Source organism: Panthera tigris, chromosome C1 (genome assembly GCF_018350195.1).
Source record: "Panthera tigris isolate Pti1 chromosome C1, P.tigris_Pti1_mat1.1, whole genome shotgun sequence".
Taxonomy (NCBI): Eukaryota; Metazoa; Chordata; class Mammalia; order Carnivora; family Felidae; genus Panthera; species Panthera tigris.
The window spans coordinates 208507027-208525898 of NC_056667.1; the positions used below are offsets into that span (position 1 = coordinate 208507027).

General features: G+C 42.7%; 1 protein-coding gene and 1 pseudogene across 1 annotated transcript; both read right to left on the minus strand.

The window, feature by feature from the left end:
• Positions 1-664: 664 nt before the first annotated feature.
• TM4SF20 (transmembrane 4 L six family member 20) lies at positions 665-13436 on the minus strand. Its single transcript, XM_007082913.3, has 4 exons — positions 13254-13436; positions 7040-7105; positions 3412-3563; positions 665-1226 (listed from the first exon to the last, which is right to left on the minus strand). The coding sequence occupies exons 1-4, from the start codon at positions 13434-13436 to the stop codon at positions 938-940; spliced, it is 690 nt and encodes a 229-aa protein (XP_007082975.1). The 3' UTR covers positions 665-937.
• A 555-nt stretch (positions 13437-13991) lies between these two features.
• LOC102966161 lies at positions 13992-14304 on the minus strand (annotated as a pseudogene).
• Between the last annotated feature and the right edge of the window lie 4568 nt (positions 14305-18872).

Sequence of the window (18872 nt, forward strand, 5' to 3'; positions counted from 1 at the left end):
GAGGGGAGGGGTCAAGAGAGAGAGAATCCCAAACAGCCTGTCCGCGCAGAGCCTGGCATGGGGCTCACTCTCAAGAACCGTGTGATCATGACCTGAGCTGAAATCAAGAGTAGGAGGCTTAACCGACTGCACCACCCATGTGCCCCCTATTTATTTTTTTAAGTAATCTCTACACCCAATGTGGGTCTCGAACTCACAACTCCCAGATCAAGAGTCGCACACTCACCGACTGAGCCCTCCAGGCATCGCCCCCCAAACCAATCCTTGTATACGTCTCCCCAGTTATCCCTGATAGAGTCCGCAAGATGCATTTCATTGAATCAGGCCTCTTAATCTAGAGTAGCACCCTCTGCCCATCACGCCTTTTATTCTCCCGTATATTTTCTTGTTGAAAACGGGGCTATTGTCTGTTCAATGCCCCACCTTTGGGGTTTGTCCTAGTGTGTCCTCTTCCCCATATTGTGAGCTAGAAATTAGGTCTAAAAACATTCAGGTTATCTTTTTATTCTTTTTTTTATTTCAAGTATAAAGAAATATAGTAAAACAAGTTCTATATTTTCACTTCCAGGACAACTGTTCCTTCCTGTCCTCCCTCCCTCCCCACCCCCTTTTCCTTCCCCCTCGCTCCCTTCTCCCTCCACACACAAGAATATAGTCCTTAAAAATTCAAATAGTACAGAAGTACCGAAAGCTACAAAACAAACTGAAAACTTCTCTCCGCCTTTCCTCCAAGTCAACCACTGATGATTGCTCTTGCTTGATACGTGAAAGGCTGATTTTTTTTTCTTTTTTAACCACCTCAAAGGTGACTTTTGGCCTAAAAAGATTCCTGTAGCTTCCTAGACGCATTCCGCTATTGAACTTCTGAAAGAGTGTCTTTTAAACGCAATCCCCAGATGATTCAAACTGCTAAGATTCCCACCTGATTGCCACAAAACTACACAATCCTACTTCTCCGCTTAGTGACTCCACACAGACAGCCGAGAAGACCGATGGCCATCTGACTGAGCCCACACATGAGCTCGAGAATCCCCACAAGCAGCAGGCCCAAGAACACTGAAAAATGGATCATCCTGTGTCTGTTTTCTTTAGAACTGAAGTTCAAGCTATAGCGTCCACCATCACTGGCCCTGGTGCCACTGAGGGTGGGATCAGTGACCTCAGCAGGAGCCACGCAGGACTCTCTGAAGAACCACTGTAGATCGAAGGATTCTGGATGGATGTTGCTGAAACGCAAGAAACGAGAGAAGATATTCAGGAATATCATCATGAAGAAAGAATGCAGCATTGTGCTGTTTCTTACACTCACAGAAAAGGACGAGTATAATAAAACACAAGTACCTCGAGGGGCACCTGGGTGGCTCGGTCGGTTAACCGTCGACTTTGGCTGAGGTCGTGATCTCATGGTTTGTGAGTTCAAGCCCCGCGTCGGGCTCTGTGCTGACAGCTCAGAGCCTGGAGCCTGCTTCCGATTCTGTGTCTCCCTCTCTCTCTGCCCCTCCCATGCTAATGCTCTGTCTGTCTCTCTCTCTCAATAATAAATAAACATTAAAACACACACACACACACACACACACACAACTACTTTGAAATACTGTGCCCAAAAACTATAGCTAAGTTCGAGGTTTCTGGTCATGTGTCCATGTACTGTGATAGCTACAAAACTTTCGTTGATTATATAGCCCATCATTCTATAGCGCCTGCTCTTAGGTTGAACCATATGAAATTTGCTATGTCAGAAATGGTTGAATATTCATCTCCTGTGGTTCAACCTAATTATACAGGCATTCTACTTGCTAAAGACATTCAAATCAAGGAGGCACCTCTTTCGTGGAGCTCAATCCTTCGTGCAAAACTGCAATGATGTATCTGCTCTTAAGCGCGGTGTGCAACTTCTGCTGACAAAAAGCATGTTCAGTATGTCTGATTACCATCCATCCGTGCCCACTGTAACCAGGTCTGGAAAATGAGAGCTTCTAGCCCTAACATGAACCGTCCTAAGATGATGTTTCCTCAGTTTACTATGGAGTAAGGCTAAGTGTTCTTAGACAGTTTGCATTTCTGGATCCCAAAGCTGACATTTATCCGGGGAAGATGACAGTATTTTCAGCGCATAGAATAGGCGTGTGCTTTCTGCGGTTTGCCAGCAAGTGTAGGATCGCTCTTGTAACTGTTTACTCTCTGCAACTGTCTGTGTCCCCAACTAGAGTGACTCTTATCTGCAGAGCTTAGCCTGGTGTATGCTGACTTGTCCTCTCCGAAGGACTAAATGTGCACAGCACCTGTGCCTACAATCTCTGATTTTAAACTTCGGATCTATTAGTTAATGGAATGTTTTTGAATCTTGATTCACGGCAACTGCAGTCTGCAAAATTTGAGAGATTTTTATTTTTTATTTAAAAAAAATGTTAATGTTTATTTTGGAGAGAGAGACAGAGGGCAAGCAGGGGAGGGGCAAAGAGAGAGGGAGACAAAATCTGAAGCAGGCTCCAGGCTCTGAGCTGTCAGCACGGAGCCTGATGTGGGGCTTGGAACTCATGAACTGTGAGATCATGACCTGAGCCGAAGTTGGAGGCTCAACCAACTAAGCCACGCAGGTGCCCCCGAGAGATCTTTATTTTTTAATGTAGCAAGATAAGAGGAAATGAGGGGGAAATTTTTTTTCACATAATTCCAAAAGCGAATTCTGATTATTTTCCAAACTGAGGAACCTATAGGTAACTGATGGATTAGGTTGTTCTGTTCTTCCAGTTTTACAAATTCGGTGCTTAGATTCAGGCACAGAACCATCTTACAAGACTGAAATGAGCCATTTACAAGTAACTTCAGTGTTGTGGCTGTAGGCGTTAAAGTGGATTCATTCCCGTGCCTACGGTATATTTATAGTAAGTGCATGAATCTTTTGACTGCTTTGTTTCTTTTAGGGCTTATAAGGAAGGTTCTAGATTTTATGTGTTGTGTTTTTAGTCAACTTTTTAAATTATAAAGGTAACATACGCTTAGGACTTAGACATTTAGTTAGTTCAGAAGTGTAGAAAGTCAATGCTCCCTTCACTTCCCCAGGGCATCTTCCGTTACCATTCTCCAAAGATCAAAGCTAAATTTCTGGCGTATATTTCTCGGAATTCTTGATACACATACACCTAGGCAGCCACGGATTTTTAAAAGACCAGGATGAGCCATCTGAGGCAACTACTCCTTTTAGACAGGATCACCCCCAAAGCATTCTGAACGTAGTGGTTCCTCCGTTTCTGTGAGATTGTGCCAATCGGGGAAAAGGTGCTAAATCCCTAAGAGTGTGTGTCCCAGCCACGCCATCAAAGAACAACGTGGGCCCCATGGCAACACCACACTCTTCTCGTGTCACTAGCTGCAGCATGTAAGAGAATCCGTGAAGATCAGGTGACTCACCTCAAGTTGTTGAATGAAAATTCACAACTGGAAGTGCTGTTCACTTGAGAGTTACAAATGAGAGGGCCTTCCGAGAGAGCCCGGAGAGATACTAACGTGCAGTACACAGCACCAATGACTGTGATCCCATTCAGAAGTGATGACAGAAGCATCTGAAAAACAAAGGAGGCGCCGACCGGCACATGTTCTTACACGTTTGCTCCCGGTCTGTTTCAAGTCTCAGCATCACGCGCAGGCTTCGGTTCAACTGCTGCTGTTCCCCGGCCACCCCGCAGCCCCAGGTCTTAAGATCTCGGTTTGCTTAGGTCTGAATTATAAAAGAACAAAGAGGGTGACGTCCCTGCCATTTGATTAGACTCACGAAAAGGTGGTGGGGCTTGCCACTGTCTCTGGGAACTCTGCGCTTTTGTATACCGGAGGCTTTTCCGGTTCAAGGGACCACTGAAATCTGGTACCTTCTCCCCGTTCTGTGTACTTTCTACTTCACAGAACCTTGACTACATCTTAAGCACACACATTTTGGTGTCTGGTCTCCTGACTCCCAAATCTTTCATCCAGATTTGGTCCTGATGCTGTGAGTGGCCCTGCATTGTGCAGGGATCAGTCAACAGTGTGGTGTTCGAACAGGGTTTAGATGCTAGTACCATTGCTCTCCCCTCCCCCCCGCCCCCTACCGCCCACCAACACCAACCCGGCTCCAAATTGTTGACAACCAAAGTGTCCTGGACATTGCCGAAGGTCACCTTGGCGGGGGCAGAACTGCCCCCCCTTGGAGAACCATACTGTGTTCGAGACAAAGATTACAAGCCTTTAAGCATCTTTCATTTCATGAACGAGAGCCAGAGAAAGGAGAAAAAAGTGTGAAATTTGCCCATAGGAAATGTTACGGCCCAAGCGAAAGTTTGTATAGGTCTACCTTTTCCAAAAAGAAGCTCCATATTGTTTCAGTGACGTTGTTAGTCAATGGTAATCACGACTTAAAGTCTACAGAAATGAAGGGAAGGGGTACATGTCCTTTTCCTTTGATGTGATAATATTGCCACTCCTAGAGGGTTTAGGAGACCTAATGCGTAAGCAGAATAAGCGGTTACCTACATAGTGTGTGTTGTGGGATGTTGGGCTTTACATATATCATTTAGCCCTTTTAATAACCCCCCCGCAAGAGATAGATACAATTATTCCCACTTCATGGATGAGAAAAGTATAATTCAGGGAGGTTGGTGAACTTGTCAGGATCTCACGGAAATGCTAGCGCTCGGGTTTTAATCACGGCACCAAAATCCTTCCAGCCGAAAGCGAAGAATGATGGATTTGGAGTCTAATTCCAATCCGGATTCTTCTGTACCTACTGTGGCCTGTGCAAGATGCTTCACTTGCTCATCAAGAAGTGCGCTGTTGATGTTTTAGGTCATTTATTATTTCTGACTTCTCATCGCTACAAAGGGGCCTGGCTTTAGAAAAGTGACTCTGGGGATCTGAATTTGCCCGAGTCGGGGTTCATTTAAATGACTCGGCAAAACCAAAGCATTTGGAAACAAAATCAAGAAGCGACAAAGGGAAGGAGCAAGGAACAGTTGAGTCGGGGGAGATAGTAGGAACAGTTAATACAGAAGCCAAGCCTTGGTGACCCCGTCTCCCACCCCAAGATCCAGCCTTTCTCACTTTTATGACGCTTTGGTCTTTTCTAGACTTGGAAGATGCCTGGTCTGACTTAAACGCAGGCTTCCCATAGCTGCCACCAAGTGAGAAAAGTGCTTAGGAACGCTCTATTGCATCTAGTCAATATAAGCTGGAAATTTTAATTAAGTAGGCAGCCTCACTATCATTGATAGAACATGAGCAGTATTATTCAACACGCCCCTCCTCCACCACTGCCTTGGCACTCCAGAGTTCCTGCAGCTCGTTGGCACGTAATAATCTGTAATGTTGCTGAAGCATGACTTCCAGTGATTTTCAAGCACGGTGTGGGGGAGCAAAGCCTGGTGTGTTAAGCCCAACACCGGCGTGAAAGGCGTCTTGGTTATTCTGAACTCACTGCCCTCCAAGGACAAAGAAAAATGATCGTTGAAAAGATGACTAATTTGCCATTAAAGGATATGTCGGGGAACAAAAGATTCCTAATGGAAATATGATTGGAGAGAAAAATCTAGATAAGTGTTCTGACATTTTGGCGTTCAGGGATTTAGAAATATCTCAAGTGTCTTTCTTAAGAATGTAAGTACAATAGAGAGGTAATACAAAGTCAAACTGCAAATTATGATTTAGAAAGTACCAGAGGGGGGAAACTGAAAACTAATATATACTGAATACCCATAGTGTATCAGGAACAAAGATGGACTATAAGCAATTAGAAAGTAATTATAAGCCTAGATAAATATCAAATGTCAAAAGGTAAATTTTAAAAATATAAATTTTCTGTTATGGATATAAATATGTAATACAGATATAGATATGTATGCTTTAAAAAACTGGTTCTCACCCCTGGGATCACAATTAGAATCACCTAGGGTATTTTTGAAAAATACTGAATCTCTGGGAGCCAGCTCAGCCAGGAATATTTACTGTGACTGCTTGTTTATTAATTGATCCCCCTTCCTTAGAGATTATTGGAAGCCCTCGGTGTTACTTAATAGCAATGGTCACGGCATAAATAGTGTAAAGATTGTGAATTTTGGAGTCTGATGGATTTGGATGCAAATTCACCTACTGGCTACGCTGGCAAATTATTTGCTTTCTCTGAGGATCAATTTCTCGGTCAGTGAAACAGAGATCATAATACTTCCCACTTAGTGCCTTTGAGAGCATTAAATAAGAATATCGAGTTGGAAGTGTTCTGAGCGTAGTAACAGAAGGTTAATAAGTATTAACTTCCTTTACTTTTAACTTACCTACAATTTTGTATATAATAGGTACATACTACATGTTTGAGAAAATATCCCGTTATCTTCTTTATACTGGATAAGGACAATTCTCCCGATCGTAGCAAGCCAGTCTTTCACAGAACTGAGGATACACTTTCCCAAAGTATTTTATACGCGCCACAAAAAATAACAAATATTTGAGAATTATGAAATCGACTGGGGCTCTGGGTATGACTTACAAATCCCCTTTCTTTGGGGCGCCTGGGTGGCTCGGTCGGTTGGGCATCTGACTTCGGCTCAGGTCACGATCTCACGGTCCGTGAGTTCGAGCCCCGCGTCGGGCTCTGTGCTGACTGCTCGGAGCCTGGAGCCTGTTGCGGATTCTGTGTCTCCCTCCCTCTCTGCCCCTCCCCTGTTCACGCTCTGTCTCTCACTGTCTCAAAAATAAACATTAAAAAAAAAAATTTTTTTTAAATAAAAAAAATAAATAAAAAAAAATAAAAAAAACAAATCCCCTTTCTTTGAAAACCTTTAGTGACAACTGAAGATTGAGGAAAGGTCTGAAGACTGGACCTCAAAGGTAAATTTTTGTGGGGAGAGAAAAAAAAGAAACTGAAAAAGAAAAACTTCGCACTTTCCATATTATCGTGTAATCGTTGCAAATGGCACGTCGCTAAGCCTGTGGTCCTGCCACTGACGGTTTGGGAAGCTTTGCTGCTGCATCAGCAACTGCTCATGTGCTTTGGCCCCGACGGGTCTGTACTCACTCCAATTCTGTTGTTGCAACACGCTCTCTTTCTTGCTGCCAAGGACATTGTTGTTGCCGGAATGACCTGGAAATCACATCAGCAGACAGGATGAGCATCGTGTCTTCTCATCAGATGAAGAAGCAGTAACCCCCACTCCCGCCAAGTTGTGGGAAATCAAGTCTCGAGAGAACCAACGGGGAAATTTGGCAACATCTCCTGATATCGGGGTCGCCGTTTCAACCACAAAGATGAGGGAGTTCAGGATAACGGCTTCAAACCCTCCCATCTACATTCTGGCTCTACTCTCATCTTTAGAGAGACTCGGATTTTAAATGGAATAGAATGAGTTATTTATCCATTATTTTGGAAGGAACGCTCCTGGAAGAATTGTTTGCACCATCCAAAATTCCCTTTTCTTCTCTTTTTTTTTTCTTCTTCTTGTTTTAAGTTACTATAATCTACAACCACTTATCCAATTTCCCAAAAATCGCATGAGTTAATCTGGGAAGCGCCCAGAAAGGAAACTGTGGGGCTGGCAGTTGGGAAGTAAGAATTCTGTCACCACCCTCTCCCATTTCCTAAGTTTCCTCATACCCCCCGAGGTCACCACTGTCTAGCTAGTTACCAAGCTTATGATCCGAGCATTCTTTTTGGTTCCACATTCTCCTTTCTGCTCGTGTGTCCATGATGGGTAATGATCTCACTTTACACTGATGTTCAGGAATCCTGTCTATAATGCATTCTGTGTCGAGGGAGATACGCAATGCTGAGGAAAGCTGTAAGAAATGATGCCGCATTTTCGGGATGAGGCTTCAATTTTTAGGACTACCTAGTCAGCGGCTCTGACTAGAAATTCTTCCCGGAAAAAGTGTCGTATCATTGAAGAGCGACATGTGAATTACTTCCTTCTACTTAAGAAATGTTAGCCATGAGGTTTTTCTGCCTTCTCAGCATAGCTGCCCTGAAAGTAGTTCTCTCTTTTTTCCTTCCACTCTTGCTTTCTAATGTTTCATTGAGTTCTAACAAGGGGCCAGGTACCGTTGTAGGTGCTGAACATGTTTTAGTTCATGCCAGCCTCATAACAATCCTCTGAGGTAGGAACTATTATTATTCCCATTCTACCCGTGAAAAAACTGAGACACAGAAAGTTCGAGTGACTTGCCTAAGAGAGTGGACGAGTTGGGAGCCAAAGCTGGACATTTGGGTTCCAGAGCCCAGACTCTTTATTTATTCTCTTATTCTGAGAGAGGCAGAGAGAGGGAGGGGTGGGCAGAGAGAGAGACAGAGAGAGAGAGAGAGAGAGAGAGAGAGAGAGAATCTCAAGCAGGCTTTGCGCTATCAATGCTGAAATCAAGAGTCGGACACTTAACCAACTGAGCCACCCAGATGCCCCCAGAGCCCAGACTCCACCACGATTCCACCCTGGCCAATCCTGACAATTCTCCTGTCTTCCTACAGAGAAGCTCTCCATTCACCTCCTTCCCCCGCCCCCGTCCCACTTCATCCTTCCTCCCACACACCCCCTTGGCTCCTCCCACCCTCCTCTTCTAACTGTTCCTTCCCTGATGCTTCTTTTTAAGCCCCCATCCACCTTTGTCCTTTAAGAACAGGTTTAAGATTTACTTACACCTTACAAGGCAGCCTTCCTGACGAACTTCACCCCACCCTGACCAGGTGCTGACTCCATGTCACTTGTGGGGAATGCTGTATTGTTATCAAGCTTTGCTTGCCTATTGCCTTGAACACCAACACCCTTGTAATTCAGGAGGCACGTAGGTATGACAGCCAAGCCACTCAGGGGCATAGCTGAGAACCCCCAAAGGGAAAAGAAACTTCAGCTCCCAAATAGGTGTCAGCATTGATAGACTAAGCTTCTTCTGTTGTATTCATAAGCTATACTGTCTTCTGAACTTCAGGACAAATCATATAGGACACAACCGGCACTGTGCCCCCCCCCCCATCTTTTTTTTTATAAATAAAGTTTTATCAGAATACAGCCATGCCCATTCACTGACATATTTTGTGCGGCTGCTTTCACACATCAATGGTACAGTTGAGTAATTGTGAGAGACTGTCTGGCTCACAAAGCTTAAAATACTGTCTGGCTCCTTATAGAACAAAATTCCCAGCCCCTGATTTAGAAATGTAATGAATATGTTAAAGTTGGAACAACATTAAGTTACAACTTAAACGGATAAATCATTCCATTTTCCCTATCGATGTAAATTAAACTAACTTTCTTGAGGATTAATTTATTTCAGAGCTGCTGAACATCTTCTTTCGTAATTCTTTTCCCTTGCAAAGGTGTTTTATAACATAACAATGACTGACAGTATGTGAATTCTCACCCAGTTGACTTCATGACATCTTTTTTTTTTTTTTTTTTTTTTTTTTTTTTTTTTTTTTTTTTTTTTTTGAGAGGGAGAGCACAAGAGAGCATGAGACGGGGAGGGACAGAGAGAGAGAGAGAGGGAGAGAGAAAATCCCAAGCAGGCTCTTCACTGTCAGCAGAGCCCGATGCAAAACTCCATCTCACAACCCTGGGATCATGACCTGAGCCAAAATCGAGCCAGGGGCTCAACCGACTGAGCCACCCAGGCCCCCCAGCTTCATGACATCTTAACACATCTTTGTTACGTGATTATGGGTAACTTAATAACTCACTGTAGCTCAACCATTTCGCCCAGTCAGAGTTTTGGGAGTTGGAGGGGCTCTTTATGAAATGGACAGTAAAATGTGATTTGATTTGATTTTTGTTTAAGTAAAGTCTACATCCCATGTCAGGCTTGAACCCACAACCCTGAGATCAAGAGTTGCACGCTCCACCAGCTGAGCCAGCCAGGTGCCCATGGACAGTAAAATGTGAAAGTATATGTGTACGTAGGTGACTGAATTATAAGTCTTCCAGATAATCTCCTGTGATCATTAGTAGTTATGAGAATACTCTTTCTCTTCAATTCCTAAGCATGAGTTTGTGTGAAATTAAAAATCTCGAGGGGCGCCTGGGTGGCGCAGTCGGTTAAGCGTCCGACTCCAGCCAGGTCACGATCTCGCGGTCTGTGAGTTCGAGCCCCGCGTCAGGCTCTGGGCTGATGGCTCGGAGCCTGTTTCCGATTCTGTGTCTCCCTCTCTCTCTGTCCCTCCCCCGTTCATGCTCTGTCTCTCTCTGTCCCAAAAATAAAAAAAAATAAAAAAAAAAATCTCGATAGATTTTTTGTTAATTTTTTAAGATGTTTATTTTTGACAGAGACCGAGCATGAGGAGGGGAGGGGCAGAGAGAAAGGAAGACACAGAATCCGAAGCAGGCTCCAGGCTCCGAGCTGTCAGCACAGAGCCTGATGCGGGGCTTGAACTCACGAACCGCGAGATCATGACCTGAGTTGAAGTCAGACACTTAACCGACTGAGCCACCCAGGCACCACGACAGATTTTGTTTTTAGAAAGAAGTAGTATTGTTCATTTTTTTTCTTACAGAAACACATACTTTTATCCAGTTTTAGAAGTAAGGTAGTATATGATTTGGTAAATGAAGTACAAGAGAGCTTTTAGATCATTGAAACTCTGATAAAATGCAAACTTTGGGGATTTTTCTATGTACTTGAATGTGAGAATAACACACAAAGCCATAGTTCAGCATAAATACAAAAATTATATTTTGAAAACTCTTGTTATATGTAATATTTCTAATGTGTTTAGCATTCAACAACTCGTTCTCTGTTAAGACTTGTTCTGTGTTAATTAATGATATTTAATATATTACCATTATGTAATAAGTACACTCAATGAGTAAGCATAATTAAGATGAGACTTCCAACTAACTCATATAAAATAAAATGGCCTTTCTATTTTTAGAGGATGGACTTCAAGTCTTTTTTTTTTAGTACCTGAAAAAAATAACACGTATTGATTTTTCCACTTAGGAGATAATGGTTGAAAATAATTACGCAACATCTTTACTCTTGGTTATGGTTTCAAAAGATGAAAAAGTTCGCCTCTCTTTTGAGTAAATCATAAAACCATAAAATGAGTGTGTATTTTATGAAATAATCAATAATGAATTCCCCAGTTTTTATTATTAGCTACTTCCTGCAAAGTCCCATTTTTGAAAAAAGTTTAAAATACCTTAGCAATTTTAGAAAGATTTCAAGAACTAGGACAAAAGTGCTATCACAGGCAGTGAATTCTTCCTTATTAACGTTTCTTTGTATTTAGAAGTGTAGTAAGAGATCCACATTTTGAACGATTCCCTTTGAAAAAGATATTCTTCCAGGTCCTATATATAGCCAAGGATCAGGAAAATGTACCTGCATTCTGAGCCTTTCTATCATCCACCAGTTTGCTTGTGAGCCTAGCCTAGAGTTTGAAGCTCAGTCTGTAAGAGACATGTTGAAATTTTCAAGGAGCTGTTTGCTGCTTTGATGACCTTCTACAATGCTGCGCAACAGAGATAACCTTGTGTGATTCTGGTACCTCATTAATGTTTATTGAGGATGATAAAATGCAATCGTAGAACCAGAAAGTCCAGATCCTCTGGAACTGTTTCACAGATTTTGTCACCTCTGTATCCTTCAGTTTCCTGGCCACTTAAATGTGTGAATTACGTTCTGGATTTCATCTTTCCCCTTTGTCAGTTGGAGACAGTCGTTGAGAATGATGGTGCTAATACTGGTGGAAAACAAACCTTGGGAATCAGCTACATCTGGGATTGAGTTTCACCCCTACTATGTGACCTTGTTAACATTCCTAACCTTCTGTGTGCTGATCTGTCAAAATACAAATAATAATATCTACTTGGCCAGATCATCAGAGAGATGAAATGAACTAGTGTAAAGCGTGACCCCCAGTAGCTGGCGCTTAACGGTACTCTCTGTGCGTCTTTCACTCTGTCTTCATCCCCTTTCTTCTTCCTCTCCCTCTCCCCCCACCAAAATAAGCATACATAGAACATAGCTGTGCACTATCACCACCTGAGGCTCCATTAATGCTAGCAAGAAATTCTTTTCAATGGGGGTGGGGTTTATAGTAGAACCAATTTATATTTAAAATTACATGAGTTACCCTAATGGATTAGGAACTTTTAGGGTTTTCATGGACATTGCCATCATTGATTAAACTTGGCCTGCTGTGGGCGCCTGTGTGGTTGGTTAAGTGTCCGACTTCAGCTCAGGTCATGATCTCATGGTTTGTGAGTTCGAGCCCCACGTCGGGCTCTGCGCTGACAGCAAGGAATCTGCTTGGGATTCCCTGTCTCTCCCTGTCTCTCTGTCTCTCTGTCTCTCTCTGCCCTTGGCACATGTTCTCTCACACACTCTCTCTCAAAGTAAATAAATAAGCTTAAAACAAACAAACAAACAACACTTGACCAGCTAGCTGCTCCTGGCTGCTGGTCTAAGCAGATGCAAGGAAGCTCATGCCATTCAAGTGGAGAGAAACTTCTAGAAGGGCAGAAAGCAGACACAAGGATTGGCAGTTGCATCGCGGATGAGCGCTATTGATCACTTTCTCTCAGCCTGGAAGAGAAGTCCCATGGTGGTTGGAAGAAATAGCCCTTTGAGTAACTTTTTCTACCTAGAACAAGGTGAACAGATTGCTCACGATGTTAAAGGAAAAGAAACCATCAACTTTGGGCGGAATGCTTCCTAAAATGGCTTTCTGGTGCCAGAGTAGTCTCAAATCCAGCGTGCCAGCCAAAGGAGGATTTTTTATCTAAAGCTTAATATCTAATGACCCACGAGTGTTCTCATATAAGTCTGGGATAAGACCAGAAGCAGTAACATGATCATCATCATTCACACACACACAGACACACACACACACATCCAAACAAAAGCTCATTTCTCTGGCTTTAACCAGAGTCCCTTTATGGGTAGCATTTCCCACCCCATATTCCTGTGAATACTTAGAGACTAGCATTGGCAAAGGAAAGCTGAGGGAATGGATTCAAACATCCTGAACACAATAAAGAACAACGTTACATGTGAAGAAATATGATCGGTACGAACCCAACCAACGTTTATCAAATTATTAATTTTTTTGCCCGAGCCCCCTGGCCTGTACTCCAGTTTACTTAAATTGTCGGTCTTCACTTAATGCCAGTATAAATTAATACCATTCCACTCCTCCCGACAGCATCCCCAGCCAAGACGTAGCCCACCAGCAAGCTAAAAGTCTTTAGAAGTTGGGTAAAATAGACAGGCCTTTCCCGAAATCAGGCCAAGTAAACGTTACTCACCATCAGCCCTGCTCCTATAATTCCTGGGAACCACCACTCAAAGCAAGAGATGGGGTTTTGAAGAAACTGGCCTTCATCAACTAAGTTGACAATTAGAGGGATTGCGTTGAGGGTTATTCCCAGTAGAAGTAGAACCAGCAAGGTGAATCCATTACAGGATGTCCATCCTTCACAGCAGGTCATGGTCAGTCCCCGGTTCAACGAGAAACCCTGTCAAAGTGGCTGTTTGGGTGGCGCTGCCTTGCCTTTTATCCTGAGCCTTCTAGTTAAAGTTTAGAACTTAAGAAAAATAATTGCGGGAAGTAGTTCAGAGTCCAGCAGGGCAGGACGTTATTATGAGAACTGTTAAGGAAGTAAATTGGGGTTTATTTGCACTTCGTTATGTATTTGTTAAAAACAAGCTTTTATAGTTTATAATAAAATGTTTCCCTGATAGACACAAAAATTTCCTGATAATGATTAAAAACAGCCACTCCCACCCACCCCACACACAAACTTGTGTCCACCCCAGTATCCAATCTACACTGGCTTGATCTTTTTAAAAAGTTTACTTATTTAAAGAGCGAGAGCAAGTATCAGTAGGGGAGGGGAAGAGAGAAAGGGAGAGAAGCCCAAGCAGGCTCCTCGCTGTTAGCACAGATCTCGACATCGGGCTCCATATCACAACCTTGACTGAAATCATGAGCTGAGCCTAAATCAAGAGTCAGACGATTAACTGACTGAGCCACCCAGACGCCCCTACACTGGCTTAATCTTGAAGTGTCATCCAGTAAGACTGAAGACAAAACACTTCAGGTCCTGGGCAAGACAGTAAAGCACCAGGACGCCTTCTGGATCCTTGGATTGAATGACATCCATGAGAGCCAATCTTTGATGTGGTCGAAGAAACGTGTTCATCTGCAATGACAATTTCAAGCTCCTGCCAGCACACCCTGTCAGCAGGAGGCCACAAAGCGTCGTCCTCTCAGGCTTTTTCATTGTCATTAGTTATTCTCCTCGGTTGCCGTATCACACATTTATGTACGTAAGCCTCTTTTTCTGATCATAACATTATTTGTATAATTGCTGTTGTTGGCACACCTCAATTTCCTGTCAGGTAGGAACCACAACTGCAGGAACTCTTGGTCGAACTTGCCCTTGTGACCCACATAATAACACAGATAAAGGTCACTCTCCGTGACTCCATAGGACAAGGAAAGTGGGGGGGGGGGGGGGAGGGGAATCTGTAGTATGTGTTAGATACATTTATGCAAGAAAATAAAGAGATGAAAACTAAAAAAAAAAAAAAAGATGGGTTTAAGGTATGCTTCTCTAATATATTTGACTAGTATGCCTTATAAAAAATAAAAACAAGAATATCCATTTTACATGATTTTTTTCTGTTGTATTGATATTATTACCACCTGTGGAAGTTCCTTATTTGGAAAACGTTCAATAATAAAATGAATATATATGGGATGCCTGGGTGGCTCAGTCGGTTAAGTGTCCGATTTCAGCTTCGGTCGTGATTTCACAGTTTGTGAGTTCCAGCCCCGTGTCAGGCTCTGTGCTGACAGCTCAGAGCCTGGAACCTGCCTTGGATTCTCCCTCTCTCCCTCTCTCTCTGCTCCTCCCCTGCTCATGCTCTCTCTCTCTCTCTTTCTCTCTCTGTCTCTCAAATAAACATTAAAAAAAATAATAATATGGATGGAACTGGAGTGTGTTATGCTAAGAGAAATTAGAGAAAGACAAATATCATATGACTTCACTCATGTGGAATTTAAGATACGAAACAGACGAACATAAGGGAAGGGAAGCAAAACTAATATAAAAACAGGGAGGGGGACAAAACACCAGAGACTCTTAAATATAGAGAACAAACTGAGGGTTGCTGGTGGATGGGGGGATGGGCTAAATGGTCAAGGAGCATTAAGGAGGACACTCGTTGGGATGAGCACTGGGCGTTATATGTAGGGGACGAATCATTGGATTCTACCCTGAAATCACTATTGCGCTATATGCTACGTAACTTGGATGCAAATTTAAATTTTTTAAAAAATATTAAAAAATAATAATAATAAATAAAATGAAATACAAAAGTTCTCGTGCTAATTGGCCATCCGTGGGTCTTCAAGAGGGCTCTGCTTGTGGTAATGACTGAGAGATTCAGGCTGACAGAGGCACAGCCATCTCTACCCCGGCTCTCACAACTATAGAGGCAGAGTAAAAAGATGCGGGGAGCCACATACGAGGTCTTAAGGTTTTTGTCCAGAAGAGATCCACATCACCTCTTGCCACATTTGCTTGGCCAAGAAATGCTTGCCACATTTGCTTGGCCAGTTATGCTTGAGTTCAAGTGGGTGATGAGATACAAACCAATGTGTGTCCGGAAGAGATTCAAACATTAGGCGGCTCTAATGCCTCCCATGCCTTCCTTCTGCACCCGAGTGGTCCCCATTCCGGCCCGGAGCAGGCATGCAGCGGATGCTGTTGGGAATGACGAATGGCTGAGTGAGTGCAGAAGGGGAGTCGGTGTCATCCACAAGCTCAGGCGTCATGGTCTCAGAGAGTGGCACCCCAACCTGCAGAAGCAGGAGGGCATGGGGCAGGTGTTACACTGGGCGTGTCTGGTAAGGGACGCCGAAGCGTTAGTTCCACGTTGGGGTCCAAACAGAAAATGACTCTTCGTACCAAATGGGTTAAGCATCCCCCACCCATCACCATAGCACACAAACCTCTGAAAATGACGGAAGGAACACCAGGACAGAGCACTACCCTTCAGTGGCGCTGTGAGAAGGGGGATAGTCCCGTTGAATGGTTTGTATACTTCTGCATGGTTGAGGTTATCTAGAATAATTTCATATTTATTTTATCAAAGTTCACTGCGAGAAACTACCATGCCGCTGAGTTATATAGATTATATGGCTACAGAATTATAATAATATATAAGTAAATTATGTATTTATTACTGAGATAACTGCATGGGAAGAGGTAGTTACTTATTTTAGCAGGCGGACTAGGCAACTTCACATGCTTTTCCATCCCCATAAGGAGTTGAATTACAGAACTCTTTAGGTATTGGGGTGTTCAAAGGGACCTGAACTTGTTGGACTCTACCTAACTTCTAGACTCTTTGCCAGAGGACCAAAACTAAGTAGCATGATTTGGTAGTGGCCATAACAAAGCCTACTTCCACTTGGCTTTGGTAGTCTTTCCACTTGTAGCTAAGAGTAGGTACCTGAAAAATTGTGTAAAAATGTAGAAATATAATCTGTATTATCAAGGGAAAGATATTTAGGGATAAAGCAGGAAAGGGAATCCACTTGCAAATGAAGAGAAGCAATATAGCAGACAACTTTTTTAAATTTTATTTTTTATTTATTTATTTTTTTAACGTTTATTCATTTTGGAGAGACAGAGAGAGACAGAGTATGAGCAGGGAAGGGGCAGAGAGAGAGGGAGACACAGAATCTGAAGCAGGCTCCAGGCTTTGAGCTGTCAGCACAGAGCCCGACGCGGGGCTCGAACTCACAAACTGTGAGATCATGACCTGAGCCGAAGTTGGACGCTCAACCTGCTGAGCCACCCAGGCGCCCCTATTTTTTATTTTTAAAAATTTACATCCAAATTAGCATATAGTGAAACAATGATTTCAGGAGTAGATTCCTTAATGCCCCTTACCCATTTATCCCATCCCCCTCCCACAACCCCTCCAGCAACCCTCAGTTTGTTCTCCATATTTATGAGTCTCTTCTGTTTTGCCCCCTCCCTGTTTTTATATTATTTTTGTTTCCCTTCCCTTATGTTCATCTGTTTGGTCTCTTAAAGTCCTCATAGGGGTAAAGTCATATGATTTTTGTCTTTCTCTGACTGACTAATTTCACTTAGCATAATACCCTCCAGTTCCATCCACGTAGTTGCAAATGGCAAGATTTCATTCTTTTTGATTGCCGAGTAATACTCCATTGTATATATATATACCACATCTTCTTGATCCATTCATCCATCGATGGACATTTGAGCTCTTTCCATACTTTGGCTGTTGTTGATAGTGCTGCTATAAACATGGGGGTGCATGTGTCCCTTCGAAACAGCACACCTGTATCCCTTGGATAAATGCCTAGTAGTGCAATTGCTGGGTTGTAGGGTAGATCTATTTTTAGGTTTTTGAGGAACCTCCATACTGTTTTCCAGAGTTGCTGCACCAGCTTGCATTCCCACCAACAATGCAAAACAGACCCTCTTTCTCTGCATCATCACCAACATCTGTTGTTGCCTGAGTTGTTCATGTTAGCCATTCTGACAGGTGTGAGGTGGTATCTCATTGTGGTTTTGATTTGTATTTCCTTGATGATGAGTGATGTTGAGCAACTGTTCATGTGTCGGTTGGCCATCTGGGTGTCTTCCTTGGAGAAGTGTCTATTCATGTCTTTTGCCCATTTCTTCACTGGATTGTTTTTTGGGGTGGTGAGTTTGATAAGTTCTTTATAGATTTTGGATACTAACCCTTTATCTAATATGTCATTTGCAAATATCTTCTGCCATTCCTTTGGTTGCTTTTTAGTTTTGCTGATGTTTCCTTCACTGTGCAGAAGCTTTTTATTTTGATGAGGTCCCAGTAGCTCATTTTTGCTTTTGTTTTCCTTGCCTCCAGAGACGTGTTGAGTAAAAAGTTGCTGCGGCAAGATCAAAGAGGTTTTTGCCTGCTTTCTCCTTGAGGATTTTGATGGCTTCCTGTCTTACATTGAGGTCTTTCATCCATGTTGAGTTTATTTTTGTGTATGGTGTAAGAAAGTGGTCCATGTTCATTCTTCTGCATGTCGTTGTCCAGTTTTCCCAGCACCACTTGCTGAAGAGACTGTCTTTATTCCATTGGATATTCTTTCCTGCTTTGTCAAAGATTAGTTGGCCATACGTTTGTGGGTCCATTTCTGGGTTCTCTATTCTGTTCCATTGATCTGAGTGTCTCTTCTTGTGCCAGTACCATACTGTCTTGATGATTACAGCTTTGTAGTATAGCTTGAAGTCTGGGATTGTGATGCCTCCTGCTTTGGTTTTCTTTTTCAAGATTGCTTTGGCTATTCGGGGTCTTTTCTGGTTCCGTACAAATGTTAGGATTATTTGTTCTAGCTCTGTGGAGAATGCTGGTGTTATTTTGATAGGCATTGCATTGGATATGTAGATTGCTTTGGGTAGTATCGACGTTTTAGCAATATTTGTACTTCCTATCCAGGAGCATGGAATCTTTTTCCATTTTTTTGTGTCTTCAATTTCTTTCATAGGCTTTCTATAGTTTTCAGTGTATAGATTTTTTATCTCTTTGGTTAGATTTATTCCTAGGTATTTTATGGTTTTTGGTGAAACTGTAAATGGGATCAATTCCTTGATTTCTCTTTTTGTCACTTCATTGTTGGTGTATAGGAATACAACCTATTTCTGTGCGTTGATTTTATATCCTGCAACTTTGCTGAATTCATGAATCAATTCTAGCAGTTTTTTGGTGGAATCTTTTGGGTTTTCCATATAGAGTATCATGTCATCTGCAAAGAGTGAAAGTTTGACCTCCTCCTGGCTGATTTGGATGCCTTTTACTTCTTTGTGTTGTCTGATTGCAGAGACTAAGACTTCCAATACTATGTT